The 27,183-nt window shown below is 47.1% G+C and overlaps 1 protein-coding gene across 1 annotated transcript; it reads right to left on the bottom strand.

Annotated features, from left to right (window-relative positions):
• Nucleotides 1–6,844: 6,844 nt before the first annotated feature.
• Nucleotides 6,845–26,172, bottom strand: Catsper3 (cation channel sperm associated 3). Its single transcript, XM_048447728.3, has 8 exons — nucleotides 25,990–26,172; nucleotides 20,920–21,073; nucleotides 14,397–14,636; nucleotides 10,456–10,638; nucleotides 9,396–9,536; nucleotides 8,863–8,982; nucleotides 7,930–8,084; nucleotides 6,845–7,023 (listed from the first exon to the last, which is right to left on the bottom strand). The coding sequence occupies exons 1-8, from the start codon at nucleotides 26,085–26,087 to the stop codon at nucleotides 6,924–6,926; spliced, it is 1,191 nt and encodes a 396-aa protein (XP_048303685.1). The 5' UTR covers nucleotides 26,088–26,172; the 3' UTR covers nucleotides 6,845–6,923.
• Between the last annotated feature and the right edge of the window lie 1,011 nt (nucleotides 26,173–27,183).

Genomic DNA, 27,183 nt, shown 5'->3' with positions numbered 1-27,183 from the left:
GGCAGCTGTGGGAATAGTGTGCAGCTGAAGTCAGCCTGAGTCGGGCAAGGGCAATTCCTGGAAGACACAGAGGACAGAACCGCAGAGCCTAAAATCCAGGTGCCAACCTCGAATACGGCTGCCTCCAGGTCGCTGCTTTGCTCACAGACACTCAGGACCCTGAGGCAGTCTGCTTCCTCCACCTCTGCCTACGGGGTCCCTCATCCTGTAAGCAGCTCTGACCTCACCAACGCCTCAGCTCTCTCCTAGCCCTCTGCACACTCCTGCCTTCTTTCCCTTCAGCCTGAAATGCCCTTCGCCTACCATAGGTATGCGCACACAGATGCGCCAGCAGCTTCAAGTGCACACACAAGCACACACGTGTGTCATTTAACATATTTTTCAGCATAAAAACTGTGTACTTTTTCCTGATCGTAAAATACTATTAATTCTTAGCACTCAAAAAGTTTTCAGTCAGGATGAGGACAAAAGTAACAATTGCCCCCAAACTATGACTCTCACGATTCTGCTTCCAGAAGCCATTTTTTCCCAGTCCGTTAAATACAAAGATGATCTTTGGCCAACAAACTCTTCTGATGGCCACGCGTATGGATGTACAGTAACTCGGTCCACTTTATCGTCGTGAGTGGGAGGTGGTTCCTTGGTCCCTCTGGTTTGCAGTCACAGTGAGCATCCCCATTCAGGCATCTCCTTCCCTGGTCATTGGGCTCCTTGGAAAATGCATGCGCAAAAGCCAACCCACATCACCTTATGATGAGTTTGCACCTATCTGCTTGGCCAGATGTAGACAAAGGGGACTCATTCTTCAAACCCAGGGCAGCGTTAGGTGGTGTCTATCATTTCTGTTACTTAAAAGGGGGTGGAAAACTCATCAACAGTGTGTGTGTATGCTCACATGCATGAGTACGTGTGTGTGAGAGTATGCGTGTGTGCACCTGTGAGTGTGTGCATGCATGGGTATGCGCAGTTCCACACCTAAGGGCTAATGGCTTTTCACACCTAATATTTATTTCCCTCCTTTTCTGGCAATAGTCGGGGGAGAAGGGGATGGAGAGACACAACTCCAACCAAACTTCAGCAGCTTGTGCCACATTCCTCCAGGTGCCACAGCTCTCACCGGTTACCCCTCCAAAGAGGCTGGCCTGGCTCTGCCCGCCGAGCCGCTTGTGCCTGCTCTACACACCCACTTGGACACAGCCGAGCCTCCATGTGGTTCTGCTGTGCTGAAGTCTAGGGAAAGGCACAGTCTAAGCCAAACCCTCTCTCCGCCTGGGCTGTAATTTCCTGATTAGGCTCCACAGTCACCACCCTCTCCACACACACTGATTACTTCCGGCGGCCTCTCACTCTCTAGGGTCCTGGGCCTCTAGGACCAACCAGACTTCAGAGGGCCCCACTGGGCACTGGGAAGGGGCCAAGGGACTAGCCAGACCGGACCTATGTGAGCCCCTCCCTCCCAACCAGGCCAACTCAGAAGGGACCGGGGCTTGGTTTTTAGAGTTCAAGAAACAGTTTCAGCGAGAAAGAAAAAGGCCACTGTGTTCTTACTCCAGAAGAACAAAGGGGCACGCGTGTGGCCTGCCTTCAGATACTGACTGAATGCTGATCTTGGCTACATGGGTCTCACCTGGTGCCAGCTTGCCCACCTATAAAACAGGACAAAGGATTCCTGTGGAGGCTGCAGGGTGGCTGAAGAGCCAGGCAGGCTGGGTTGAAATCCTGTTCCTCTTCCCAACTTGTGCAACCCCAGACCCATTACATCGTCTCTTTGAACCTCAGTTTTGCCCCTTCCTCAATGGGAGCCATGAAGATGCCCATGTTAGGGTTCTGTGCTTACATCTGTACATGTTTAGGAGGCCAGTGAACGGAAGTGCCAGCAAGCAGAAGGCAGGATTTCCTTGGCCAACAAAGACAGAAAGCTGCACCTTTGGGGCTGGCCTGACCTCTGCTTGACTCCTCCTCCTCTGGCTCAGCGTCACATTTTAAAGAGAATTTTTTTTTTTAACCTCAGGCCTCAGTCCCAAGGCAGGTCACCCTGGGAAGGGTCAGAGGGCAGTTGGGGTTCTGCCCTAGCCCCTCCCTCTCTCGTGGTTGGTATGCACAGGCTTCAATCAACCCTGTTTCTTGGAGTTAGAAAACAAACTCCCCATTCCCTTGTGGCCTCTTCCACGCTCCCTTTCTGAGTCATTTCATTTTGCAAAAGACCATCATGCTCGGTGCTCCCACCTCCAAGAGACTAGAGGAAGTTTCCAGCCCCAGCTGGAGGCTTAGTCCAAATTTTATAAAAGTTTGTTGGTTGGTTGGTTGGTTGGTTGGTTGGTTGGTTGGTTGGGTTTGGGTTTGGTTTTTCAAGACAGGGTTTCTTTGTGTAGCCCTGGCTGTCCTAGCCCTGGCTGCTTAGCTCTGTAGACCAAGCCAGCCTCAAACTCAGAGACCTGCCTGCCTCTGCCTCCAGAGTACTGGGATTAAAGGAGTGCACCACACTTCTTAACAGTTCCCAGTTTAAAGATAATCTTGTCTTATCTATCTATATCTCTGTTTCTCGATCTTGGAAACCAGAACCTGACACATACACTAGGCAACTCTCCACCACTGAGCTAGACACCTACACCCCAGAGGATCTTTAATATCACCTAAATAAAATCCAGGATCCGCATGATCTAATCTATTAGAGTACTGGGCTCCACTTTTAAAAGGTCCAGTATAGCAACTAAAGGCTGGGCAGTGGTGGCATACACCTTTAATCCCCAGCACTCCAAATGCAGTGGCAGGTGAATCTCTATGAGTTCAAGGCCAGCCTATTCTACAGAGTGAGTCCCACAACAACCATGGCTACACAGAGAAACCCTGTATCAAAAAAAAAAAAAATCCTTGGGGGCTGGAGAGATGGCTCAGTGGTTAAGAGCATTGCCTACTCTTCCTAAGGTCCTGAGTTCAATTCCCAGCAACCACATGGTGGCTCACAACCATCTATAATGAGGTCTGGTGCCCTCTTCTGGCCTGCAGACATACACACAGACAGAATATTGTATACATAATAAATAAATAAATTTAAAAAAAAATCCCAAAGATTGCTTGCCTTTCCCAGGGGATGGCAGAATCCAACTCTCAGCCCAGAAAGATACTTCAGACTGTTTCAGAGACCATCTACCCAGCCTCAGCTCTGCCCTCTCCCTCCCCTCCCTTCCCCCAGCTGCTCTCAAGCAGATGCACCAAGCCCACAGCTGTGCATTGATTACCCTCTGCTACCCTGGTCCTCCTCCACCCTGGAGGAGAACCAAGAGCTAAGAATGTTCTCCTCCTAGCCTGGCCCTGAACAGCACAATCCTTCCAGGACACACAAAGTCTCTAATGCAGTGGTTCTCAACCTGTCAGTCTTGACCCTCTGGGGGGCGCATATCAAATATTTACATTACAATTCATAAAAGCAAAATTACAGTTAGGAAGTAGCAACGAAATAACTTTATGGTTGGGGGTCACCACGGCATGAGGAACTGTATTAAAGGGTTGTAGCATTAGAAAGCACTGAGAACCACTGCTCTGGAAAAACGTAAGACAGCACTCAGCAGAGGGTAGCCTGGCTGGCCAGGCACAACGATGCTCTCTCCCGGCTCTCTCCCGGGAGGAGCAGTCTAAAGAAGATCTGTCAGTCTCACTGGATCCCCTCCTTTCTGCCCACATCACCTTTTCAAATGTTTGCAGGACAATGGAGCAAGCCCACGAGGGGCCCAGGACAGAGTGAGAAACAGGCGATGATCTGATGCCACTAAGAGAGAGAACCCTGCCTGTCAAAGACCAGTTTAGTTGAGAGACATCCTATGTGTTTGTTCAAAGATACCAAGGTGTACTGGCTGCTCCCAGTGTCCAGCTACCAAGTTTCGAAAGGCTGCTGGAATAGAGACAGTCTCCACCTCCCTGGATTGCTGGAGGGCTCAGCAGTGGTAGAGGGGAAGCAGCAACAAGAAAACAAACAAACAGAAACAGAGAAACCACCTCCAATTCAGATTCCACATCTTTCCTGCAAGAGCCAGGGAGAGAACCTGGCACAAACAGAAATCTCAGGACAGCCCTGCTATACAGGGAAGAAAGTCCTGTTTTCCACAGCCAGGCCCGGGCAAGCAGAACTTCTGCTGTCCCAAGCAAATCAATCGAAGTCTTGGCCAAGCCTGTTTGAGTTGGGGAGAACCCAAGTGGGACTTGCAAGCTGCCAGTGTTTGCTCTGTAGACTGGGAGAGCCAAACAGAAACGCTGCTCTGGGGCTCTAAGCCAAATAGCCATGGGTTTATTCCGCCAGTGGGGCTGGGCCAGCCCTGACCACGTCACCTCTCTCAGTTGTCTGCTCTCCAAAGCCTTCTTGTACCTAAAGGTGACTTGCGAGTGCACCCCACATCTGATGACCTGTGCACCTGGGCGTTCTTTAGGACCTGGCTCTCCAGATCTGACCTTCTGTTTTCACATTCGGAACCAGTTCTATCTGGAGACACACTCACACAGGGCCCTGCATAGACTCCGGCCCCTGGAGCACTGCCCAGCTTCCACGGCCCACCAAACCCAAGGCAGAGGGGGCTGAGCACTAGGAAGCACCAAATCCTGGCTTGGCAACATTCCTTACTCTCTTACATGTGTTCAGTTTGCTCCTTTTTTCTCCCCCGTACCCTCCGAGACAGGGTTTCTCTGTAGCTTTGGTGTCTATCCTGGAACTAGCTCTTGTAGACCAGGCTGGCCTCGAACTCACAGAGATCCACCTGCCTCTGCCTCCCAAGGGCTGGGATTAAAGGTGTGTGCCACCACTGCCCAGCTCAGTTTGGTCCTTCTAACCAGTCAGTTTCGTCCGACTGTGAGAGGACAGACCTGTGGCACCAAAGGTGTAGGTACCAGCCACAGTCTTCTAACTCCAAACCAGGGACCTTCCTGGGCAAGGTTTCCCATCTCTTTCTTCACTTCAAAATGCCTGGGAAATTCCCAAGGTTCCTAACGGGAGCAGGTGGGTGAGTTACATGTTCCTCATGCTAGGCAGACATAGAGGGCCAGCAATTAACAGTTGCCTGCTTTGCCCTAGACCCGAACTGGAACCGCTGCCTCAGACCTGCTTACCCTGCTTAGTGGGCTGCTCTCAGCACAGTCATTTAAATCTCCTCACTGGCACTAAAACCCCAAGCTTCTCCAACTACCAAAGGGATATAGACACTCAACTGATCTCAGGCCCATGCCTAAACATCAGCACAAAGTCCTTCCACCCAGAAGACAGATTGATGGCACCTCCTACCCCCGTGGGCCCTCTACAGCAGGGCAAGCTGTCACACCCTCACTAGCAACGTCTCCTTCCGGCGGCTCTCACTATCCCTACCATGTCCTTGAAAGGTGAGAGGAAGGTGGGGAAATGACCTGAGGCTCTTTTTAAAAAAAGCCAGGTGGTGGTGGCACACGCCTTTAATCCCGTCACTCCGGAGGCAGAGGCAGGTGGATCTCTGTGAGTTCAAGGCCAGCCTGGTCTATAGAGCAAGTTCCAGGATAGATTGGATCAGAGAAGCCCTGTCTTGAAAAGAAAAAAGAAGAGGAGGAGGAGAAGAAGAAGGTATTTTGTACATTTGAACACTTAACTGGCTAGATGACTGACTGCCAGGAGTGTACTTGGCTTCCATCACCAAAGATCCCGTACACGGCACAGTTCACTGAACACTATTCTGTGTACAAATGAGGAAAGGTTCCCTCTCCTGCCCTTGTTCCCTGGCCTCAACTCAAGCCAGAGCCCCTTGGCCAACCATGGAACCTCTGGTCTACAACCTTTCTAACCCTGCGATCCTTCAATAGAGTTCCTCACATTGTGATGACCCCCACCATAAAATTATCTCTGCTGCCACTTCATGCCTGTAATTTTGCTGCTGTTATGAATCATAGTGCAAATATCTGCTCCGCAGGGTGATGTTAGGCACCTGCTGGGAAAGGGTCCCTCACAGGCTGAGGCCCATGTCTAGGTCTACCACCTCTGGTCTTGCTGTCCTGGCCTCAGCTCACAGCTGGGGCCAGCGGTACCCAGCGGTGGGTACCAGTCTCCCTCCACAACATTTCTCAGGACCGACGTCCCTCTCTACTTAAGATGACACAGTGCAGGTGATAGGTCTCAGGCACAGAGCACATCAGTGAGGAGAAAGTGGTACTGCCCGGATTGAGCTGACCTGTCTAGAATAAGAGGTCCTGCTGCCCTGGCCTGCACTGGCCTGCCCCTGGGGATCTTCAGATGGCGCTCTCTTGTGACCCTGCACAGTGGTGCTACCGCTTTCGCACTTCCAAAAAACATTTGGCCAGTAGTGACACAGAAAAAAACGCCACCATCTAAACAGTCCTAACCAATCACAGGAGAGAAGAAGTCTGAAAGGCCAGCTGCTGCTCCAGACTCCAGGAGATGTCTTAACATGGCCAGTAGGCGGCTCCCCTGGGCAGAACTCCAGGATGTTAACCTTTCTGGTCACACCACAGGCCCTGGCATGAACCTTGAGGAAATCAACATGGACTTCTAAAGTAGAGTCTGTGCGGTAGAGGGTCTGTCAGACGGGGGCGGAGGGGAGGGGGTGGTGGGGAACAGCTGCACAGGTCAGCCTGCAGGGGTCATGAGCAGTGGCAGAGCCACGGAGGCTCTTGTAGGTCTGTGGTCTTCAGGCAGCTTCCCTGGGAGCTCAGTGGGCCCTTACTGTTGAGTCTAGAGAGGCCGCAGGGTGTAGTTATTAGCCAGGGCAGATCTTGAACCCACCTGTTCCCGCAACCGAAGCCCTAGGAGATCGACTTCCACGAGCAGTCACCCAGGCCTATCCCCCAAAGGCAGGTCTTACCAACACCAAGACGGTAACAAGTTTGGAAGCCACCTCTGAAGGCCGCCGTTTAATGGAACTGCCACGCTTTTGAGGCCACACATGGCCTCACGACCTCTAAATCAGTAACTCCGAGCTATGGGATGTCTTCTCCTGGGGCATGTCTTCAAGCATCAGACACAGCACGTTCACGATCTCATAGTACAGCTTCTGAAGCCTGGAGAGCAGAGGAGGAGGGGGGACCTGAGGATAAAGCAGGTTCCATGCCATGCCGTCTCCACATACCACATACTGGCACCCATGAAGTCACCGAACCCACCGGGTCTGTGCAGGATTAGGAGAGAAAGAAGACTCCAGGTAGGTTGGAACCTTACATCTGTCCCTCTGCCGGGGTCCCCGACATAAGTTAACTCATCCGTCTCATGTAGCATATCCACAACAAACCCCTGTACTCTGCAAGTAGGGATGGTGTGCTTGTGCCTGAACAGTACCTGGCCTGTGCTTGGACCCAAAAAGAGCATTCCCTGATTCTCTCCTTTCCAGTCAGTTCCCCTTGTCTCTGAAGTTTCCAGAGGGATTTCATAAAGAGGTCAGGCTTCTGATATCTGCTCTTGCTCAGAAGTCCACAGTAGCTCCCTAGCGTCCACAGTTCCTCAGCTTCCATACAAAACCCCAGTTAGCTTGCACTGAGGATAAGACCTGAGTTGGGTCTCATGTAGCTGGCTCAGTGGCTCCTTGTGTGGTACATGTTCAAAGCTACAAGGGAAGATGGCAGCAGAGCCAAGCTAGGACCCTCTGCACTTGACTTAGCACCCCCACCCTCACACCCACACCCTCGCTACTCCCTGGAAAGTGTTTGTGAGCAGGGGCCTGAAGGGGTGAGGGAAGCAAACATCCAGTTACAAATGAGAGAGGGGGGGAGGAGGGCCAGCAGAGCAGAGTCCCCTCCACCATAGACCCATGCACACAGCAGCCTGAGCACCCAGGCATACATGGGATCCTGCACTCTCAGGGAGGGCCTCTGTGTACCCACCCACCATGCACCTTGGTTACCAACCCTTCCATCTCCTGGGGTCTACAATATGCCCTGGCATTGGAGAAGCCATGGGGACCAGTCACGCACTTGTTGAGAGTATTGTCCTGGTTGTCCAGAGTGGACAAGTAGATACTGACAAAGGGGAGGCTAGCGCCAAAATCATCCAGGACCATGGGATCCGTGTGCCGTAGGGTCTTTTTGAATTCCTCGACCAGCTGTGTGAAGTTCTTGCCGCCAGTTTTCTGGAGAGGAAAGCAATGAGAGACCAAGGACAAGAGCAGTCAAGCTACAGAGACCTGATAACCCTGTAGACCCCAAGAGTCCCAAGTTCGTCCTGACCACTGAGCCCAGAGCCCGTAAGAATGAAACAGTCTCACGGATCACCATCCCTGGTGTGAGGCCAAAGGTCTAAAGGAACAAGAGAACGTCTAAGGGTGATTCTGTGTGGCCTCCTCCAACCCTGAACAAATCTTGGGCACTGCTAGACAGGCAGGTATCTCCACCAAAGAAAAGAGACACTCTTACAGAGGAAGGACCCAGAAGGACCCCCAAGTTAGACCAAGAGCATCAGACAGAAAAGAAGAGTGCAGCCCACAAGGTGGTGCCATGCTTGGCTGACTTCCAGCCCCATTGTGCTTACTCTTGTCCTGATTCAAGGAACACGGGGATTTGAGGTTGAGTGACACTCTGGCCAAGCGTCCCATGCTCACCCATGCAGTGGCCTGGGGTTGAGCTGCCTGATACCAGAGGAACCTCAGTAAGAAGTTCTAACACGAAGGACGCCAGAGTGGAGATCCATTCACCAAGGATCCACATTGTTCAGGGAAATACACACACACACACACACACACACACACACACACACAGAAAGAAAGGCACAGCTTTCGTGGCTGCAGGGGAAGAGGCCTGCCTTACCTAAAACCACACGTGCCTGAGACCACCTGACCTCTACTTGAGTGCAAAGCTCTTCCTCCTAGCCTTCCTCTGTCTGTCTGTCATCTCTCTGGTGTGGCCACCTACCTGGGTGGTCACCAGCTTGTTGACCTCCTCCTGCTGGCGCCTCAGGATCACTTGCTTCTCCTCCATAAGTGTCACGTGCCTCTCCACCATCAGCTCCCTCTGGAACTTTTTGATGGAGTTCTAGCAAGGCAGAACAGACAAGTCAAGACCACGGTGTCTCTTCTGCAGCTTTCCAGTCCCAGCCTTTCTCTGCCTAACTTGCCCTGAAGCTCAGGCCTCAGCAGAGAGGCCTACCCCACTCCACTGGCCTTCCAGTCCCATCGTGAGGTGGAGAACTCAAGGAGAAGAGGCACACATGAGAGGGGTCATCTGGCTACCCCCACATCACTTCATAAGAAAGGCACGAGTTCAGCGTGTCCAAGACACCTGGCTCATACCTCTACCTGCCATACCTAACCTGAGGAATGCACTTGCACACATGCACACACTACAGGCACAGATTCACCTCTGTGTGCATGATCATCACACCTATAAACATACCTAACCTGAGCAATGCACTTGCACACGTGCACACACTACAGGCACAGACTCACCTCTGTGTGCATGATCATCACACCTATAAACATGTTGAGGAAGATGAAAGAAGCAATCAAGATAAAGAGGATGGTGAACACCCGGCTCACAACAAACTTCCTCTTGTCCAGCTGCTCCTGCAGGTTTGTCCAGCCATCAACCTGGTCAGACAAGGCAGGGTATACTGAGCACCGAGACCCAGCAGGGTAGGTTTTCATGTCACCTATGCCAGAGGAGCACCAGACCCACTGAGGCGGTTGCCAACTCCATCTCTTCATCAGTCGTTGGCCCCTCCCCATCCACTGGCTGTCAGGTATACATAGAAATGCAGGGTATCAGCCAGGCAGTGGTAGAGCACGCCTTTAATCCCAGCACCTGGGAGGCAGAGGCAGGCGGATCTCTGTGAGTTCGAGGCCAGCCTGGTCTACAAGAGCTAGTTCCAGGACAGGCTCCAAAGCTACAAAGAAACCTTGTCTCGAAAAAAACCAAAAAGAAATAAAAAGAAAAAAGAAGAAAAGGAAAAAAAGAAGAAAAAAGAAATGCAAGGTACCACTAGTTGGAAGCCAATGTGCTTAAGAGAGTCTCTTGTCTCAAGATCTCCCATTTTCTCCTAAAATGTACAGTCTATTTCCAGGCCCATCCTTGGAAAAAAAATAAAAGCAAAACAATTTTTTTTAAATGCCACTCTTTATATAATTCAAAAATCTAGACTTTGAGACTTGGGCTTTGCTTATTCTGGGTAAATTTGTGACAGCTTGTTTTTTTTTTTAAATAATTGTATGTTGTGGGCTTCATTTATAACAAGGTTAATCCAAATTAAGTATTATTTGAGAATTCTAGAAAGTTTTATTACACTGTGCAACACACGGAGTGATTTATAAAATCATAGAATTAGAGACAAAAATGGAACCTGCTGGTCTACAACTATCCTCAGCAGGGAACCCCAGCTTCCTGTGCCCACTAATAAGCACCTGAAAGTGGTGAAAGGCCCCACAAGAGGCCCAACATGCCTACAAGCTCATACTTCCTAGACAGTCCCTCTCCAGGCTCCACCCTTGCCACAGTCCCCACACACAGTACCGTGGCCAAACTGAAGAGTGTGAAGAAAGCTGAAGCCAGGTTCCCCCAGTTATTCAGGTCGCCCCTCTCCACAACGCCAAACAGGCAGAATCCCAGGATAGCGAAGATGTACATGAGGACGAAGAGGAGGGTCAGCACGGAAGCCACCGTGTAGACCGTCTGCCCCACAGCAGTGATGAGTGTCTACAAGGCAGGGATACTGCAGCTAGACAGCAGCTCCTGGCGAAGCCAGAACACAGAGGTCCAGCCTCCCCAGTTCACAGCTGTCCTCAGGGCCTGGAACCACGTCTGGCACGTGGTGGATGCCCAGTAAGTATCAGATGAATGGATGATCAGAATTGTGCCCAGAGGGTTGCACCAGACTCAGGATGTGGCGTCTACCCTGTGTCACGGGCGAACTGTACACAGTCTCAGGACGTGGCATCTACCCCGTGTCACAGGTGGACTGTATACAGTCTCAGGACTGGGTCATCTCTCCATCAGCCCCAGTGACCTCTCAACTTGAACCCAGCCCGAATTTGTAGTCATCCCTGAATATTGTATTTGTGCTTCTCTTCTGAGAGCCAGCTCCAAATGTTCTTTCCTCCAAGCCCAGGAGGAATAGGGACACCGTCATATATCTGAGGATAGAGAGGGCTAAGAGAAAAATGTCTCCCCGTTCTTTCTGGACCTCACCTTACAGGCATCTTATGACCTTCACCTTCATCCTGTAAAATGGGTAATTTCCTGTCCTCCCTCCCTTTGTATGTCCCTGGAGTGCTCCATACATTTATTGTACGTTTACCATGCCCTGAGACTTGCACTGAGTGTGTGCTTTATAACTGTTGACCTACTAAGAATGCTTATTTTCACAAACTGTAGTGGTTTGGATAAGGATGGCCCCATAGCCTCATATATTTGAATATTCAGTCACCAGGGAGTGGCACTATTTGAAAGGATTAGAAGGATTAGGAGGAGTGGTCTTGTTGGTGAATGTGTGTTACTGGGGGTGGGCTTTGAGGTTTCAAAAGCCCATGCCAGGCCCAGTCTCTCTGCCTGAAGATCAGGATGTAGCAGCTCTCAGTTACTTCTCCAGCACCATGCCTGCCTGCCTACCACCATGCTCCTCCCATAATGATGACAGACTAATCCTCTGACACTGTAAGTGAGCCCCCAATTAAATGCTTTCTTTTATAAGAGTTGCTTTGGTCATGGTGTCTCTTCCCAGCAGCAGAACATAATTTCAAATAGGTGGCTTGTATCAGAATGATGGATCAGAGACTTAGAAGACCGGTTTGTCCTGGTCACAATACAACAGCAGAGTAAGGAGTGAGCCCTAAGCCCTTCCCCCATGCCACACCTCCAACCACCAGTGGCCCTGAGCACAGTGACTCTTAAGACTGGTTTAACACTAGGAAGGCAGCTAGGAGCTGAACACAGAAAAGAGGACAATGGGGCTGGAGAGATGGCTCAGTGGTTAAGAGCATTGCCTGCTCTTTCAAAGGTCCTGAGTTCAATTCCCAGCAACCACATGGTGACTCACAACCATCTGTAATAAGGTCTGGTGCCCTCTTCTGGCCTTCAGGCATACATGTAAACAGAATATTGTATACATAATAAATAAATATAAAAAAAAAAGAAGAGAGGACAATGGGAATTCTGGGAGGTGGAAAGGTCATCTCAGAGAAACACGCTGCCCTAAATTTCCCTGGGGAATAAGAGCAGTGTTTGCAGATTCATTTGGCAAGAACTGAGTCTTGACAATGGCCTGTCTCCCTGCTAGGCGGAGATGGAACTTTCTCAAGCTATTATAAATTGCCTCCCACAGGCTCACATACTTGGGCTTGATAATCAGCTGATGGCATCATCAAGGGATTATGACCTGATGGAGTCACAGTTTGATAATATGGGGGAGCTGGAAATGGAGCGTAGTTAAGGGCAGTGATGCACTGGTGGCTCACCCTTGAGGATGCTGCCCTGGCCCCTTCCTTTACTCCGCTCTGTTTCCCATCTGCCACAAGGTCAGTGCCTCCGCCACACACTGGACAACTGAGGTCAGTGCCTCCGCCACATTCTTGCCAACAGAACAAAGGCACAATAAAATAATGAATGAAAACTATAGAGGGCAGAGGAAGCTCTGAGGAAGAGGCGGGAAAATGGGTGCTGTTGACCGGGCACAGCCGAGTCCAGAATTGCAGAGCCTCAGGCTAGAGCAAGAATGGCAAAGCCTCCCCCTCGGCATGAGGCTCAGAGCCAAGGCAAAGCCTCCCTTTGATCCAAGTGTGACTCTTGACAGTGCATCGAGTGAGGAAAATGTCCGCTGTAGCTTTCTGCCCATTCCTGGGATGTTTATAGACTCAAAACTGCTTGCCTATGGAGACTGCTCCTTTTGGGATTAGCTAGGCCTGTGCCCTTGATCAGCTGTGTGACCTGCTTCCTTGTTTATCTGTGTGCAATCACCTGCTGCTCTGCTCTGTCTCATCGACACACCGAGCTTGAGGTGGGCAGCTGAGTTTTCTTCATCCACGCTCACAGTACACTGACTCCTGCTTACCCGTCTGTATGTCTGTCTGTGTCATCTGTGTGTCTGTCTGCGCCGCCTGTGTGTCTGTCTGTGCCGTCTGTGTGTCTGTCTGTGCCGTCTGTGTGTCTGTCTGTGTGTCTGTCTGTGTGTCTGTCTGTGTCATTTGTGCTTCCTTGACTCCCTCACTGCCCGAGTCGGCTCCGTCCCTGCAGCCTTGCATGAATGTGGAACATAAGAAACAATTCCTACCTTTAAGCTGCTCTCTCGAGTCATTTCGGTGACAGTTACAGAAAGCTAACTAACACACAAGGCCAAAGAAAGTGGGAAACCCTGGGCACTGTGGCCATGGCACCCATGTAAGGTACAGAGGCAGAAAGCCAATGTGCTCAGTGGTGGAACCTGCATAGGGCTCAGGAAGTGGCTGTTCCAGGTTCCCACCTCTGGGCCAGACCATGGATGGGTGGCACCTGAGATCACAACAGAGGAGCCTTGAAAATGACAGTCAGCAGGAATTAAGTCATGCTCTCCGCAGGGACCCTACCAGCTGCTTAAGGCCACATTCTTCAAGCACAAGTTCACCAGGCTCCAGCAACTCATCTGGATTCCCCTCTGTATGCTATGAATATGTTTTATTACCATTGGTTAATAAAGAAGCTGCTTTGGCCTGTGGCAGAGCAGAATATAACTAGGCGGGAAAACTAATCTGAATGCAGGGAGAAAGATGGTGGAGTCAGGAAGATGCCACATAGCTGCCCAAGAAGCAAGATGCAAGGTAATAAAGCACGAGCCTCGTGGTAAAGTACAAAATATTAGAAATGGGTTAATTTAAGATGTAAGACCTAGCTAGGAAAACATCCGAGCCATTGGCTGAACAGTGTTGTAATTAATACGGTTTCTCTGTGATTACTCAGGTCTGGGTAGCTAGGAAACAAAAGTGCAATCTCCATTAACATTCTTCTTGAGTGACTAGCCTTTCTGAGGATGCTAACAATCTCTTGTTGCCCGTCTGAAGGGCATTTGCCTCAGTTTCCTTGCTGCTACTTGATTTTTCCAGGCTGCCTCCTCAGTGTGGATTTTCCTGGCCTGGCCACTGCTTGGTGGTTCTGTACTGTATTTGCTGTTCTCTCTCTCTCTCTCTCTCTCTCTCTCTCTCTCTCTCTCTCTCTCTCTCTCTCTCTCTCTCTCTCTCTCTCTGCCTCCTCTCTGAGAGATCTTTTGTTTTCTTGATTTTTTGAGACAGGGTTTCTCTGTGCATCCCTGGCTGTCCTGGATTTCACTTTGTAGATCAGGCTGACCTCAAATTGACAGAGATCAGACTGCCTCTGCCTCCTGAGTGTTGGGATCAAAGGCATGCGCTACCATGCCCAACTAGGCATTATCTCACACCAACACTCCCCTCCCCACCACACCAACGCAGGCACACACAAGAGGCACGTACCCTGATGCCTCTGCTATAGGAGATAAGCTTCAGGATTCGCAGAGACTGTATCCCGTCAGCAATGTTGAGATTTTTGTAAAATCGTCCCTTGATCTTTCGGAGGGTATAGGGTATCAAGATGATGATGATAATGACCATATCCAGTAGGTTATAGCCGTCGCGCCAGTATTTAATGGGGTCCACATAGACCTTCATGAGGAACTCACAGGTGTACATGGAGACAAAGAGAATCTCTGAGATCTGCAGCAGTCATAGGGGTCAGAGATCAAAACAATGCAGAACCCCATAATCCTGGCCCTCTCCCTACTGAGACCACCCAGCCAGGTGTGGAAAACCCCAGACAGAGCCCCCAGCTTTCTTACTGAGCCTGAATCCCCTTTCCCATCTGCTCCTCCTTGCCTGTGGCACTAAGCCTTGGGCGGCTAGGTTTCCCCTAGATGCAAGACTTGACTACCTCGTAGTTGAGCAGCTGGCCGCAAATGGCTATATATACAGTTCCTGGTCAATATTCAACTTAACAGGCAACCTGACGTAACTCTTGCCCCAAGGGGAACATCACAAGGGTTTTCTGGCCATCCTGAATATATACACTTTTAAGTATACAAATATATAGTTATATATAATCCATTACCTTCATCATACATATTCAAAAATCAGTCAACTAAAATCCCATTTTTAAAGGACATTCCTTCTGCTTTTTCCCCACGTTTATACTGTGAACCAGTCTCCTCCGAATGTCTCTCCCTTGCCTATAACTCCAATGGCTCTACAATTGCCTGGGGGTCCATTAGAAACATCTAGGATCTTTCTCTCCATCAAAACCCATTCATCATCTTGACGATCATCTAATATTCATTCACTCACAACTGAAAAGACTGAGCAACCATGTGCCAAGTAAGCCCTGTTTTAAGTAGTGGAAAACAAATGGTTAAGACAGAGTCCCAGGGTTGGGGAAGTTGGGGCTGGGGGGAGATAGGATCGCAGCCCTGACAGTGGAAGAAACTTCAGGGGAGCTGGCAAGAGCAACTTGGGAGGCAGGGAGGCGACATCACCCAGGCAAGAAGTGTGAGAAGAATTCTGCAGAGAGAGTGGTTTGCCATTGACACAGGGATGGACAGGGGAGAGACATCCAAGAAACCCTGAGTCTCGGGCACAGCGACTGGGTAAATGCAGGTCTCTGGATGAGCTTGGGAAGAAGCGCAGTTTTGGGAAAGTGCAGCTTGGCGATGATTGTTCTCTTTTTCAGGTGTTTGTTTCCTGGCACTCTGAGGGTTTATAACAGAGTTAGTGACCCTGCGTGCAATGTCCCTCCATCACACTGCCCTCGCCTACCATGTATGTAGGAGGCGGAGGGGTTTTATATGTCTAGAATTGGACAACCCTCCCGAGTATGTGCAAAATCTTCAGTCCAGATTAGCCTGGTTTTCGGGGGTGGGGCATAGAATTTCAATATGACACTTTCTAGTTGGTAAGGTTATATGATGGATGTTCAAAGTTTGAAGGTTTTTACTTTCTTACAGAGAGTTTTGCAAATTCTTTTCTAGAACATTGTTCCAGCTGGGTTTTCAACTGCACTGGCATTTAAATTATCGGACTTTCTTTTTTAAAGTTAGGCTTTACAATTTCTTTTCTTCCATTTTATTTATTTAGCCTGTGCAGATGTGTGCACAAGGACACCGACAGGTGCCGCGGTGTTGTGTGTGGCGGTCAGAGGACAACTTGCAAAAGTCAGTTCTCTCCTCCCACCACGTGGGTTCTGGGGATCAAACTCAGGTCATCAGGTTTGCCGGCAGGTGCCTGGACCCACTGAGCCATCCTGCTGTTATCAGATTTTTAAAGTATCTACCATGCCTATGCATTCCTTTCTTTTATTTTTATTTTCACACGAAGTCACTTTAACTACTTCAAGAGTCCTGCTCTGGTCTTGCGGTCGCTTTCCTGGTGCCTACATTTGAATCTGTTTTCTATTTCATTATTTTCTGCTTTTAGCTTTACTGTTTCCTTCTCCTGCTTGGTTTCATTTATCCTGTTGTTCTTCCTCCAACACTGTGGCTCATTACTTTCTTCTCTGTCTCCTGCCCCCGCCTCTCCCCCTCCTCTTCTTTCTTTCCTTTCTAGATGTTGGGGACCAAACCAGGGGCTACAGTGCTTCCCCCGTTGGCATCTTCAACAATAAAAAATCCTCTTGCTGTTTGCATCCATTGGCGTGGCTTATTGAGTCTGGGGGATCCTTCCTGAACCCTAGAAATTAGGGTCTTTCACCAAGACATCTCACTAGCCTGCCCAATTTTGTAGGACAGACACTTACAGCTATGACCTCCTTCTTAGTACTTTTTCAAGTAGGTCTGCTGTGATATGCTTTCCATTTCATCTGCTCTAGGAATGCTCTTATCTCCTTTATTTCTTCGAGGGCCCATTCATTGTTCAATAGTGAACTCATTGCTTCCATGGGTTTCTCTTGCTCTGGCTTTGTAGTTTTACTTTTCATGGTGATCAGATAAAATACAGGCAATTATTTCAATTTTCCTGGTTTTGTTATTGTTGTTTGTTTGTTTGTTTTTAAAGACAGGGTTTCTCTGTTGAGTCCTTGTTGTCCTGGAACTAGCTCTGTATACCAGGATAGCCTTGAACTCACAGAGATCTACCTGTCTTTGCTCCCAAGTGCTGGGATTAAGGGAGTTTGTCACCACTGCCTGGCATCCTATTATTTATTAAAACTTGGCTTTTTATAATAGAGACCTATGTCTGTATTCCCAGAATAATTTAGTATTTACCATAAAATTTTTAATCCCCCATTTTAAAAAATTCCTTGCATATTATCTGGCAAGGACTCCAAGTGCTGTGAGATGGATCAGTGGTTAGAACAACTGGAAAAGGTCCCAAGTTAATTCCCCAGCATCCACACCAGGTGGCTCAAGACTGCCTATCACTCCAGAGGCAGAGAATCTAACACTATCTTTTGGACTCCATAGGTATCAGCACACACACACACACACACACACACACACACAGAGAGAGAGAGAGAGAGAGACAGAGAGACAGCGAGACAGAGAGAGACAGAGAGACAGAGACAGAGAGAGAGAGAGAGAGAGAGAGAGAGAGAGAGAGGAAGAGAGAGAGAGAGAGAGAAACAATTTTTTTAATCCACGTAGCATGACTGAAGAACATTCCAGCCTGCATCATTTTGTAGCATGCCCTTCCTCTCCTCCCTGTTTCTTGGCAGTGGACAGCTGGTTCCTTGAATGCATTCAGGTTTGCCCTAAGCAAGGCTGCAGGTGCTCCCTTTCATAGCAGGCACATGGTTCTGCTGGTTTCTTGTTGATACTCAATGGCCAGACCCATTGCTTCTCCAGAGCTGAAGTGGATGACATGCTATCATTTCTAATTTATCAGCTGGAACACTTTGTAGAAATAGCATGCGTGGTGGCACACCTGAAATCCCAACACTTGGGAGGCTGTGGCAGAGAGGTCATGAGTTTGGAGCCAATCTGGGCTGCAGAACATAGACTTGTCTCCAAACGAACAATCAGGAACTGCAGTAGGAGTGGCCTCACAGTAGATGACCCCTTAAGGTTAGGGTTCATGTCAGAAATACCAGTAAAGCTTGACTCTCCATAATTTTCTTTTCAAGAGGAAGACTTAGTCCCTTGCTTTCTTGGCCTCACTTCAATCTTTGAGGATTTTCTAACCATAGTACTTATTATCCTTATGCCTCACATTGTCTCATCTGCGGCCAGCAGAAGTATCCCCAAATTATCTCCTGCATCCTTTTGCAAATAAACTCTGACAGCTTTCTTACAGGGAAGATGACAAGATCCAGGATCAGCTGTTTCTCTAAGCTCCAGTTCCAGCATCTCATCATAGGTACCAAGAATGTGTAACCGTTGAGTCAGTCTGTGTTCTAGCCATTGGTGGAGAAGATAAAATGCCCCTGCTGTTAATGCTGACATTCCCAAAGCAAACACAGAACCACGGACTTTGAATTCAATGGCGTCTACACATCTCTATCTTCCTTCTCCACGAGCATCCTCATTTTCAGTAGCATGAGGTGGTGCCAGCAGGCTGAATGCTGAAGCAAAAGGAACCCAAGTTCAGGTTGCCTGGGCTACACATAAAAGCTTGCTATAAACAGACAGGCAAATACCACAAACAGACAATGTGGAAGATGGAAGAAAACAAATAAAATGTAAGCTGTCCTGGGTGGAAGATGTAAGCTGGTGGTGGAATGCTTGCCTACTATGTGTGAGCACACCCTTCACCCTGAAAAAAAAAAAAACAGAAGGAAAAAGTCCACAATAGCCCATGTGCTGTATCACAGATTCCACAGTATCTCAGAATAACACTGCTGTGTGCATCACAACTAAAGCGATGGTTAAACATGGGTCCGCATGGTAAGACTCTGTTGCTGAAGACAACTCACGCTTTCAGAAGAGAGAGGACCACAGAGAAGGCGCAGAACATAAAGAAGTCATCTCAAACCAACCAGGAAATGCTCTCTCTGCTGGCCAGCTCTCGGAGGGCCGGCCCGTGCTGCAGGCACTTATTGAGTAATTACACACTAACCGGGCCTAGTGGGTCATCAAAAAATTTGAAAGATATGAAATATTGGTAGAGGCATCATGGGAAAGATATGGAGAAAATTGGAGAGGAAGAGAAAGATAGATGTGATCATATTTTATTGTATGTATGTATGAAATTCTCAAAAAAATAAAACACATTTTTAAAATAATAAACACAATTTTGCTAGACAGTGGTGGTGTATACCTTTAATCCCAGCACTCAGAAAGCAGAGGCAGGAGAATCTCTGTGAATTAGAGGCCAGCCTGTTCTACAGAGTGAGTTCCAGGACAGCCACGGCTACACAGAGATACCCTGTCTAAAACAACAACAACAACAACAACAAAGTTTTGAAACTTTGTAATGGCTCTCACCTTTCAGTCCTGCTATCACATTAGGATCAAAGAACATATTCATTATAGGCTATGTGTTTCCTGTGAAATAAGTCAGCATTACTTCTACAAACAACTATACCTGCCATGTTCATCACCAAAGCAACGAAGTGACCTTTCTTCAGCCATTCAGGCTGGCTGCAACTTTTTCTTAAGGACAGGCAGGGAAGCACACACCATGTTTCTGAACGTCAGTGAGTCTGGTGCCTTTTTATAAAGTCTGAGACTCCTCCATTCACCTGATGTTCTTGGTTCGCATTTTCTTTCCTGAGGAAGTTGCGCATGTCACCCCACTCTCCATGGGCAGAGAGCACAGCCATGGAGAAATGTGATGGCGATTGGCTTCTTCATTAGCTGGACTCCCCACACTTTGAAGCTCAATTGTTTCTCTCCAGCGCCCTAGCATTTGCTGGGTTGAGTTCGTATTCTTGGTTGTGCAATGTGCACACTTTCAACATGCAGAATTTGAGGTGATTTTTTTTTTGGTTTAGATTTTAGCATTCTGATCCCTGGACATTTGAAACCCAGGAGTTCCCACCGTCCCTACCCAGGCACTGCCCCTCAACACCAGTACTCAGCACTTCCCGTATTTCTTATCACTTCCATTCATAATGAGATTTTAATTCCTCAGTTTAACTCAGGCTATCATCTGCTGTATTTAGCTGTCTGCTCTACTTTAGCCTTTGTTTTCTAAATGGCTTTGTTTGATTTCTAGTTGTTTCCTAAGTTTTGAAACTTTGTTTCCGTTCCTTCCTATACCTGCAGAGTCTTCCTGAACATTCCTTTGCTCTGGGGCTGGATGCCTTCCTGTTTATCTGATTTTGTAGACTTATCTTTACAGTGGGGCTTCACACCTCTATGATCTGATTCCTTGTTCTGCTTTCTTATGATAAGATGTGATACTTTACCTTCCTCCTTTCCTATTGTGCTTTTCCTCCTGAATTCATTTCCTAACCTTGAAAAACTATGCTTCTAACTCCATTCAATTTTTGTCCTTAAATACACCACTTTATTTAGGGACTGGTTGAATTCTATTTCCTTCTGTTTTATCTAACCCTATTTTTTTTAAATATCTGTCTCCAACCTGCTAGATCTTGTGCCCATTCTCCTAAGTGCACAGTTCTTCGGAGGGAGCCCTTCTTGGTCAGTTCTGCAAACTCCTCGGTTCTGGGTTGTTCTAGCCCCTTCGGAGATGACTGAGAACTTTCTGTGCTCACTGCTGGCATGGGCAGCACAATTCTTGCTTTGGATGGCTACCCTCACCTCAGTCCAGCACAGTTGCCCCCTAGTGCCCCTCTGCTTCCTCCTCATAGGGACTGGCACTAGTGTGGTTGGAAAAGCTGCCTGTGAGTCTTGGAGATGAAATCTAGTTCCTCTGTTATAAGAGAGAATTCAGGGAGGCTGACCAGTCACATTGCCACCGCTGCTTCTGCCACCATCTGATGCTACTGTAGAGGTCAAAGGTCTTTTAAACTGTTTCTATAGAAAGTTCCAGCAGCAAAATGCCCATGAAATCTGTTAACACTTTCAGAAATAAAACAGACAGCGTAGACTAAAAGCATTGACGTGCTCACCTCAAAGATTTGGAACATCCTGTAATGTATGTTGTAATCGGTCTTCAAGACCACGAAGGCAGCGTTGGTGGTGATAGCGCTGATCATGAGCACCTGGAAGAAAGAACTCTTCAGGACCTTCCTGAAGAACTTCTGACATTCCACGTCCTTCCTCCTGTCAGAGGGGCGAGCGAGAGGTGTAGTTACCGCAGACAGCTTGATTCCCGCTCAACTGCACCCCTCTTAGGGGTTGTTTTCCCCACAGCGTTAAAAGAAACATACAGAGGCCCTGCGACACGCGGTCAGAACAGCCTGTCCCCACCCTCCACCCAGACTCCTGAGAAGGAGCAGTCACCACTTCTCAGACCCAGGAAACACTATCTCCACTTACTTAACAAACCGTTCCCAGGTGACTACTGTCAGTAAACACCAGGGAAGCAGGAACATATCTCATAGGAAAAACATAACGAGTAAGCATACGCACCCACGCGCACGCCCATGCACACACAATCTATGATGAAAAGTCAAACATTCTAACAGAAAGGGGACACACATCCAATCGTGACAGTACAAATGGAATCAGGGATACAAAGTAACACCTTCATGCTTTTTCCCAGAAATTCAGTCCAAATTTCCATGTGACAGTGAACACCAGCGAGGGTAGAGCATGATGGGACATGCTTAAGGAACACGCCAGTGAGGGTGGAGTGTGATGGGACACGCTTAAGGAACAGGGAAACCTACACTGATCAGCTTAATTTGATGAAAAACAAAAAAAAACCCAGAACTGTTCCTGTTCTCTCCCCCAAACTCTAGCCCAAAAGAACACAACCTGAAATGTATGTGGTGACTTAGTTCAACACGTTTCTCCCAGGGTATTTATAGTGATGAGAACATGGAAATGATTTTAACATCTAACAGAAAGGACTTGTTACAGGCTGGTGAGATGGTCCAGGAGATAAATGCACTTGCTGCCATGCCCAACAACCTGAGCTCAGGGCCCACATGGTAGATCCCAAAAGCTGTCCTCTAAGCTCCACAAAGGTATCAGGGCACACACATGCCCTTTTTAGTTTTAAAAGACTGGTTAAGTAAACTATGGGATAGCATACCATGAAATACTGACGTATTTCCTAAAGTATGTATATATTTTCTCATGGCTTAGAAAAATGATGAATGATCTGGTGGAGAACAGAGCACAAAAGCAAGAGGAAAACATACTCGTCTCAAAAAGATTTCATCCATGTACAAGTAACGGGGAGGGCACCAAGAGCAATGGCAGCCACATCCCAGCAGTGCCTGTGGGAGCAGAGAGGCCACAGGCGTTCTTTTTCCTGTTCAGTCACATTTATCTGTGCTTTAAAAGTTTTCTTAAAGAGTAGTGTGTTTTACTATCTGTAACAAATGAACACATTCTCATACACACACATACACAGAGAGAGAGAGAGAGAGAGAGAGAGAGAGAGAGAGAGAGAGAGAGAGAGAGAGAGAAATTCAACTGCCTGCACCCGAGGCCCCAAACCTACTCAGGAGGCTGAGGCAGGAAGATAGCTTAGACCTACAACATGGTGAGGCCCTCACCTTAAGACACAGAACACCAAGGAGCTGAAGCCCCCCCAAGCCTCTGCAGGTGATGCAGGTGGTACACATACACACATGCTGGCACTCATGTAAAACACACAGAAAAAAACAACAAAAAGACCACAGACTATTATTGTGGACTATTATTTTAATGATGTAAAGATGTGTTGCATTTGTTCATGTTGTACTTGTTTAATTATGTAAAGATGTGTTGCTGTTTCACCCTTGCCTGCCTAAGGCACCTGATTGGTCTCATAAAAAGCTGAACGGCCAATAGCTAGGCAGTAGAGGGATGGTAGGGATGGTGGGCAGAGAAAATAAGTAGGAGAAAGAGAGAGAGGAGGGGAGGGAAAAAAAGAGGGAGATGCCCAGAGGCAGCCAGGCAGACAGCCCCCAGCTAACCAGATACTGAGTAAGACATACATAGGGAAAGAAAGGTAAAAATTCCTGAGGTAAAAAGGTAGATGAGCAGAAGCAGGTTAATTTAAGGTATAAGAGCTACTGGGACAAGAGTAAGCTACGGCCAAGCATTCATAACTAATAACAAGTCAGCCGGGCAATGGTGATGCATGCCTTTAATCCCAGCACTTAGGAGGCAGAGGCAGGTGGATCTCTGTGAGTTCGAGGCCAGCCTGGTCTACAAGAGCTGATTTCAAGACAGGCACCAAAGCTACAGAGAAACCCTGTCTCAGAAAAAAAAATACTAATAACAAGTCTCCATGCCATGATTTGGGAGCTGGTTGGTGGCCCAAAAGACTGCTACATTTGGCATTCCATCGTGGGGCCCAATTTTCCACATAGGGCCCGAGAAAGCTGAAAAAACAAAACAAAAATGGGTATGGCTCCTTTAAGAGGCTCTGCCATAAAGTGAACACTTGAGTAGCCAACATGTCAAGTGAAAACAAAAAGCTAAGTGAAAAGTACCTGCCACAGTGCAGGCATGAGCTTCTTAAAGCTGGGGTGATTGAATATAGCTTCCCATTAGACACAGCACTGGAACCTGAGCAGAGAAGAGACAGCTGCCAGTGCAAAGCCGCTTAGCAGCAATTTAAGATTTGGTTCATGAGGTCAGAAAAAGTTAGACATGCAATAAAGACAGCCTCAGATGGGGGGGAGGGAACCTCTAAACAGGTGACAGTGTGTAAAAAAATGTGCATAGACTTAAGAAAAGATGAGTATAGACAGTCATAGGAAAAAATAGTTTAAAAATAATAAAGTCTTTAAAGAGAGAGTAAAGTAATATAAAGGAAAAAGCCACGTGAAGATGGAAACACACAGGGAGTCTGGATCCTGTATGGTGTTGTATTGACTTTGAATCTTTCAAATGCTGATAAGCAAATGACAGCTGCTAAGACATGGGATTGCAAAGGGACTGCCAAGTTAAACCAGCCTAGATACTTTTGGGATGTCTTAACTTCAAAATGGAATTCAGAAAATGTATTGTGTTGAGGAAGAGGTTATGCTTTTGCTTCCACAGGAAACTAAAGGCTGTGGATTCCTTCAAGATTCACAGAGATCAGGTTTGATTGGGGGAGATTGCCTGAAAATCTTGGCTATAGATACAGAGAAATAAACTTCAAGACAGGTGGTGTATATACTCATCCCTCTTCATGGGAACTATTCTGAGACTGATGACAAATACTACAACTAGTCTTCCCAGGACTTGGCCATTATCTCAATTTTCTCAGGATCCCCTAAAGATGGCATTGCCCTAGACAACAAGAAGAAATATAGAGACTACAGCACCCACATTTCTAATAGGTGGTTTTTGGTCATTTGGTAGGTTATGGATGCTTGTCATTGTTTAGGGGGTTATAGGAATATGGGATAAAAGGACAACTATTAACCTCAAATATTTTACGTTGGTATGGATTTGTATATATTAATACAAATTTAAAGTTATTTTTGTTATACTGTATATATGTTTCTACTCTTGTTTAAGGTATTGTGCTTATGCAGTTCATTTTAAAATGTAACGTATAATTAAGAAATGCAGGATAGCAGTCATCTATAATAATCAAACTTGTTAGGCATGTTTTCAAGGTTAAACAGAAACATTTTGGATAGATAGGTGTTCTTCAAACACTTCAAAGACCTATAGAATGTGGCATTTCAAAGGTTTAATAACATAGGGTTTTTCACGTCAGTGAGACACATCTGCTTCTGGCAGTCTACTTCATAAAACGATGGTGGGCACAGAGGAACTTTCATATGGAGTTTGAATTTAATGTGTCAAAGTTAGTCAGTTGGGCAAGAAATTGTCCTTGCTTTGACTGCTAACAGTATACCATTCAAATTGGACAAGCAGGGAACAAAGGAAAAGACTGTAAAACTTTGTCAAAACAAGGCATGACAGTCCTTCAAAATTCCTGCTTCATAGAAAAGTTTGCCAGATATCCTAGGCCTGTAGGTCAAAGATATATGCCCCAATGTTTCAGAGGAACCTCAGGTGACTGTCCAGGCAGTCAGATGTCTTTGCCATTTATATAGTTTTAGAAGTAACTTTCCTGTTTACTCAGGTAATATTATCTTCTTCTGGGGTCTTTGATGGAGTTGAAGGCTTGATAGTTACAGTACTTCTTAATTATGATAGAAGGTAAATTAGGTACAAAACTTTGGACTCATCAAGATAGGATAAATAATGGAGTATTTTCTCTGAATTCGCCAAATACAAATGGATTGGATATTGTAAATGTAATTCTCACTTGATAATTGTTCTCATTGTATATAGTTTTACATTTAAAACCTCCTTTTTATTTAGAAAAAAGGGGGAAATGTTGTGGAATTTTACTTTAACCATGTAAAGGTGTGCTGCAATTTGTTTATGCTGTATTTGTTTAACTATGTAAAGATGTGTTGCTTTGCTATATAAGGCATCTGATTTGTCTAATATAAAGCTGAACAGCCAACCGTTAAGCAGTAGAGAGATAGGCAGGGCTGGCAGGCAGAGAAAACAAGTAGGAGGAGGAATCTAGGCTCCAGAGGAGAAGGAAGGAGAGAACAAGGGAGAAAGAGAGACATGGGACTAGCCACCAGCCAGCCAGACACAGAGTAGGACATACAGAATGAAAGAAAGGTAAAAAGCCACAACGCAAAATGTAGATGAAGAGAAATAGGCTAAATTAAACTATAACAGCTGGTGGGACAGGACTAAGCTATGGCTGAGCATTCATAACTAATAATCATTCATAACCAAGAAAGCCTGCTATAGACTATATACCTTATAATCTATAACAAAATATGTAATTTGATTTGAAATAGGTCTTGTAGAAAAAGGGGGGAAAGCCTTCAAATTATCTAATTCTTTAATAAACAGTGGAGTCTAATTCAGACTCCAGGTAAATAGCAAATGTACCAGCCTCACCCTCCAAAGAAACCAGCATGTCTGAGACAAGCTCTTATCCCTTGGGATGCAGACAAGTCCCTATAGAAGAGGCTAGGAGATTTCATGTGCCTGTCCCCACGCTGCCCTTCCCATACTGTCTAACCATGGAGGTAAAGGATACTTACTTAATCTTCTTGAATCTTGCATATAATGCCTCTGATGCAGTGCCAAGCAGTGAGCTAGACACAACTTTTACAGGGTTGCGGTGAAAGTATTGGGACATTTCCCAAATTTTCTATTTTTATCCCTTGCTTTTATGCTATAACCAAAAATCCTCTGCCTAAGGATATCTGGATTCTAAAAAGCAGCAAGAGGGACCCCGTAAAGAATTCTCTGCTCTGTGAGGTCACTCTCAGGCATTCCGGCAGTTGCTAGCCTGAGAAGGAGGCCTGTGGGTTCAGCCACTTACAAGTCCCTCTTCTTGAGGTGGGGAATGCCTCAAAGAGATGAGCACCTAGCAACAGAGGTAAAGCAGAAAACACTGGAGATGTGGAGACTTCCCCTCATGGCGTGCCCACTCCGGGAAGCAAAGGTCCTTTATAACATGGTAAGACAAGCTGAGGGTCATGTAGGAGGAAAATTTAAATTTTCTAAGTTTCTAAGGGACAGAACACAGCCAGAGCCAACACCAGGAACAGTGGTGTTGAAGGAAAGGAAGAAGGAAAGGAAGATTTCAATGGGTGAAGCAGTGGACATGAAAGCCCAGGGAAAGCAGAGAAAGCATCTCCAGGTCTTGCTATTTGGAGGTTGTGGATGTGGTTACATGTTGACAGGTTTCTGTCCCGCTAGGTTCCATAGCTGTTTAGTCCCAAAAGAAAAACACAGAGGTCTACATTAATCATAAACTGGTTGGCCTATTAGCTCAGGCTTCTTATTAACTCTTATATCCTGCATAAACCCATAATTCTTGTCTGTGTCAGTCAACCATGGCTTGGTACCTTTTATCAGTGAGACATTCTCATCTTGCTTCCTCTGTGTCTCTGTGACAACTGCAGACTGAATCTTTCCTCTTCCCAGAATTCTCCTATTCTGGTCACCCTGCCTATACTTCCTGCCTGGCTACTGGCCAATCAGTATTTTATTAAACCAGTCAACTGGCAAACCTTTACAGGCTACAAGACCATTGTCCCACAGCAGTTACCAAGACTCCTTTCCTGAGGAAAATGTAAACAATGTCTAAAGTCCCAAAGACAAATTCAGAGAAGACTGCATCAAAGTTCACGCCCAGGAAATTAGTGAGTTTATTGGGCTTATTTACAGAGCTTATTTACAGATAAGGGATTACATACAGGAGGTAGGAATTCCCTCCCAAAGGTCAC

This window comes from Myodes glareolus, chromosome 14, assembly GCF_982192425.1.
Source record: "Myodes glareolus chromosome 14, mMyoGla1.1, whole genome shotgun sequence".
Lineage (NCBI taxonomy): Eukaryota > Metazoa > Chordata > Mammalia > Rodentia > Cricetidae > Myodes > Myodes glareolus.
Note: the sequence above shows the minus strand (reverse complement) of the source record. Positions and strands in the feature narration are given on the sequence as shown.

Coding starts and splice junctions, on each gene's coding strand:
- Catsper3 (XM_048447728.3), bottom strand. CDS start 26,087: ATGTCCCAATACTTTCACCGCAACCCTGTAAAAGTTGTGTCTAGCTCA. Junction 21,074..25,989: donor GCAAGATTCAAGAAGATTAA/GTAAGTATCCTT, acceptor CCCCTCTGACAG/GAGGAAGGACGTGGAATGTC. Junction 8,983..9,395: donor TGATGATCATGCACACAGAG/GTGAGTCTGTGC, acceptor CTGCCTTGCTAG/AACTCCATCAAAAAGTTCCA.